This window comes from Heteronotia binoei, chromosome 2 (assembly GCF_032191835.1).
Source record: "Heteronotia binoei isolate CCM8104 ecotype False Entrance Well chromosome 2, APGP_CSIRO_Hbin_v1, whole genome shotgun sequence".
Taxonomy (NCBI): Eukaryota; Metazoa; Chordata; class Lepidosauria; order Squamata; family Gekkonidae; genus Heteronotia; species Heteronotia binoei.
In genome coordinates this window covers 9,291,666-9,295,747 of record NC_083224.1, presented here as the reverse complement: position 1 = coordinate 9,295,747, position 4,082 = coordinate 9,291,666, and the positions used below count along the sequence as shown (strand labels likewise).

Here is a 4,082-nt window from a genome sequence, read left to right as displayed (position 1 = left end):
TTTCAACGCGGCATGCAAGACGGAGGGACCCAAAGGTTTTCCTGCTACTGCCCCTGGCACACCTCTGGAAAACGAAAAAAAAAAAAGGATCTTTTTTTCGGGAGGGTGCAAAGCTCCTCGACGTGCGGGGAGCGCGCCTGCCTCGGATCCACGTGGACACCACGTGGGCGCATCCTTGCTTTCCCCCCAAAGTGAATTCTTCCCACCCCAGTTCGGGAATGCGTTTTCGTGCATTCGCAAGACGAAAATCTCGTCCGACGAGGATTCGGAAGCCTGACCCGAACCGGGTCCCAGACACCGGCAAACCACCACAGGGGGTCCTTCGCGTCGACCGACCCGATGAGATCCAACTGGAAATCTATTTCGACCCGGGAGCCATTTCAAATGGAGCAGAAGGGGGGGGGGAACCCGAGACAAGCGTTGAAATGGCAGCGGAAGGAAAGCCAAAAGAAGCAGCGGCTGACACTCGAGGGGGTCCTTCCCCCCCCCTCCACTCCCTAGCTGGAAGGTGGGAAGCCCAGGACCAAATGGAGGGAAGGGGGAGCCAGTGGAAGAGAGAAGAGGAACAAGGTGGGATGGAAGCCGAGATGGAGGGGGAGGATCTCCGCCACAGAGGCGAGGAGCAGCTGCTGCAAGCTGGAGGAGGGGGAGCGTATGGGGGGGGGCGTCTCTTCGGGAGGAGAGGGTTACGATGGGAAAAAAAAAACCTGATTAGACAGTCAAATTTCATGGGTAAATAAACACTGCGACGAGCCAAGCCAGGCTCATGGGGGCGAGAGGAGACGAGAAACCCAGCCCCACCGTTCGGAGCCCAGCCGCCAGATGCTAGGCAAGTGGGTGTGTGCTGGGTGGGGGATGGGCTGATGGGAAGCTTGCCTTTGAATGCAGCCAAGGCAAGGGAGGAAAAAAGATGGAGATACCTGATTCCTGCATGTAAACAGCTGGGTTTCTTTTTTTTTTCTTTTCTCTTTTTTGATAACAACCTGATTGCGGAGAGGCGAGAGAGTTACCTGGCGGGGGGACTCAGTACGTAAAGACCAAGTCCGAGATACTGGACATCAGCCAATCCCCTGCTATCATCTCAGTCACCTCCGGGGTGCAATAATCCGGGAACTCAAAGTGAGAGGCAGCTCCCAAGGGGAAGAGGTCAAGGTCTTTGTCGAAGATGGACCAGTCCGGAGTCCCGTAGGGCGGGCTTGGCTGGGCTCGGCTCGGCAAGAAATTCAAGAGCTCTTCTTCCAATTCTTCGTCCGAAGAGGCAAAGGAGGAAGGCGGGGACCTGGTCGATGCTGGGGAAGGGATCTCAGGGGACCTCGCCTGTTCCGAGAACGGTTTGGTCAAGGCAGCGGCTTCAGGGTCCTTCGGCTCGCCGGAGATGGCCGCCCACCCGCCTTTCTCACCGGTTGCTGGGAGCACGTGCCAAAACTCCTTGCTGGGAGTTTTGGGGCTGTCGTCGAAGGACGTCTCCAAGAGTCGTGCTTCGAGGGGGTCCTCGTCCATCTCCGGTCCCGCCTGGCCGCCGCTCTCGGCGTCTTGCTTAGCAGGTTGTCTTCTGCTGGTGGACACACGGGCGAGGACAGAGGGCTTGATCTTCACGGGGACTCTCGGGCGGGACTTGGGGTTTCCCATCTTCCCTTTCTTCCTGGGACGGTACTTGTAGTCGGGGTAGTCGGCCATGTGCTTCAGGCGCAGCCGCTCCGCCTCCTTGACAAAAGGTATCTTCTCGGAGTCCTGTAAGAGCTGCCAACGCCGGCCCAGACGCTTGGAGATCTCCGCGTTGTGCATGTCCGGCCACTGGTCCATGATCTTCCGCCTTTCGTTCTGGGACCACACCATGAAGGCATTCATGGGACGTTTGATGTGCCCGCTCGGAGTCTTGCACCAGCCCGGCTCGCCTTTGGCATCCTTCAGGAGCAAGGGGTCTTTCGGACACACCTCCCTCTTGGCTTCTGCTCCCCGGTTCCTTACGTTCCTTTGCTGGACCATGTTTCCCCCGCCCGACCGCGTCTAGCACCGCTCCTTGAGAAACCTCTCCAGATGCTAAACCCGAGCCGGGGTTATTTTCTCATCGTCCGGCGGAGGACGGATCTGCCGCCTTGGTCCGGTAGGTGGGCGAGCCTCTCCGGCTGCCAGCGAGATCTTTTTTTCCCCCTCGCGTCCACGCCCCCCTTTTAACTCGGTCTCGGAAGCAGCTGCCTGGCCAATTGACAAGAGCGGCTGTGGCACCTTCGCCGTGCGCTGGAGGGACGGATGGTGGGGGGGAGGCGACGGAGGGGTCTGCAGGAGGAGAAGAGACAGAGAAAGAGAGTCTTTGGCAAAGCGACCGAAAGCAGGAAGGGCTGGGGTGTCAGCTGTGGGCAAGGGACCCCTCTGGGCGCTGCATCACCCGGGGACCGTGGAGCCGTCACGCCTTCTTCTTCTTGCTGCCTCCGCCTCCCTCGCTGGGCCCCAGAGGTAGGCAAAGGCCTCCGAATGAATGAATGGAAGGGTCAGAAGGGAGCCAGGCGTGCCCCTCCGGTGCCCTCCACGCCTCTTTGCTCCCGCCGCTCGCTTTGCTCGCTACAGCCTGCTCACGCCCACCCCTCTCGCCGAGCTCCTCTTTGCTGCCTTCTCTTATAGCCCACCCTCGCTGGCAGCCCCCTCCTCCTCCTCCTCCTCCCCCCTCCCCTCTCAGACACTCTCAGCCCCTCCCCTCCTGTACAGTCTAGGGGCTGCGTGCCTCGCTGCTCGGAGTAAACACCAAGGTGTTCATTCTGTCAATGGGAGGCTCCTCCCCGCCGGGGAACGTCATTGGTTGCGGGGCAGGAATAGGGCATTTGCATCCCCCAATAGGAGGACGGGGTTGCTGGAGAGAATGTCAAAAACTTTCCCCTGCTTTTCTCTCCCACCCCCCCTCCTCTCCCACTACCAATCCCCACCCCAGACTTCCCTGCTTTGTGCTACCTGAATCGTGAACTTTCCTTCCCCCAGTCCAGACCGACCGGGCTCCAGGGATTAGGCACAGATGGGCGGCTGCTTCTTTCGGGGCAGGGGGTCCCGTCGAGTTCACGGGCGATGCTGTTTCTGGGGGAAGGAGACCGGCGGAGATGGGAGGGAGCCGGAAAAGCTCAGTCGAGGGCAGTCCTGGAAAAACGCATCCCCTGCCTGGGACTGGTAGGGGAAAGAAAGAGAACGTTTCAGGCATCGGCGCTGAAAAAGAAAATACTTTCATGCCCCCAAATATATCGATGGTGCGGCCCCTGGCAGAGACTGGCCAAGAGAGAGATCATGGGGTCGTGGGAGATCATAGAGTTGGAAGGGACGTCTAGGGTCATCTAGCCCAGCCCCCTGCCCAATGCAGGAAACTCACAAATGCCTCCCCCTAAATTCACAGGATCCTCATTGCGGTCAGAGGGCCATCCAGCCTCTGTTGTAAAACCTCCAAGGAAGGAGAGCCCACCACCTCCCGAGGAGGAAGCCTGTTCCACTGAGGAACTGCTCTATCGGAATCATAGAACCAAAGAGTTGGAAGGGACTTCTAGGATCATCTAGCCCAACCCCCTGCACAATGCAGGAAACTCACAAACGCCTCCCCCTAAATTCACAGGATCCTCATTGTGGTCAGAGGGCCATCTAGCCTCTGTTTGAAAACCTCCGAGGAAGGAGAGCCAATGTCAAGACAGTGTGCGTTTGCAATAAAAAAGGCCAACGCCATGCTGGGAATTATTAGGAAGGGAATTGAAAACAAATCAGCCAGTATCATAATGCCCCTGTATAAATAGACGGTGCGGTCTCATTTGGAGTACTGTGTGCAGTTCTGGTCGCCGCACCTCAAAAAGGATATTATAGCATTGGAGGAAGTCCAGAAAAGGGCAACTAGAATGATTAAAGGGCTGGAGCACTTTCCCTATGAAGAAAGGTTGAAACGCTTGGGACTCTTTAGCTTGGAGAAACGTCGACTGCGGGGTGACATGATAGAGGTTTACAAGATAATGCATGGGATGGAGAAGGTAGAGAAAGAAGTCCTTTTCTCCCTTTCTCACAATACAAGAACTCATGGGCATTCGATGAAATTGCTGAGCAGACAGGTTAAAACGGATAAA

The 4,082-nt window shown here is 57.3% G+C and overlaps 1 protein-coding gene across 1 annotated transcript; it reads right to left on the bottom strand.

The window, feature by feature from the left end:
- Nucleotides 1-931: 931 nt before the first annotated feature.
- On the bottom strand, nt 932-3,150 carry SOX12 (SRY-box transcription factor 12). Its single transcript, XM_060233191.1, has 2 exons — nt 2,944-3,150; nt 932-2,277 (listed from the first exon to the last, which is right to left on the bottom strand). The coding sequence occupies exon 2, from the start codon at nt 1,984-1,986 to the stop codon at nt 1,024-1,026; it is 963 nt and encodes a 320-aa protein (XP_060089174.1). The 5' UTR covers nt 1,987-2,277; nt 2,944-3,150; the 3' UTR covers nt 932-1,023.
- Between the last annotated feature and the right edge of the window lie 932 nt (nt 3,151-4,082).

Coding starts and splice junctions, on each gene's coding strand:
- SOX12 (XM_060233191.1), bottom strand. CDS start 1,986: ATGGTCCAGCAAAGGAACGTAAGGAACCGGGGAGCAGAAGCCAAGAGG.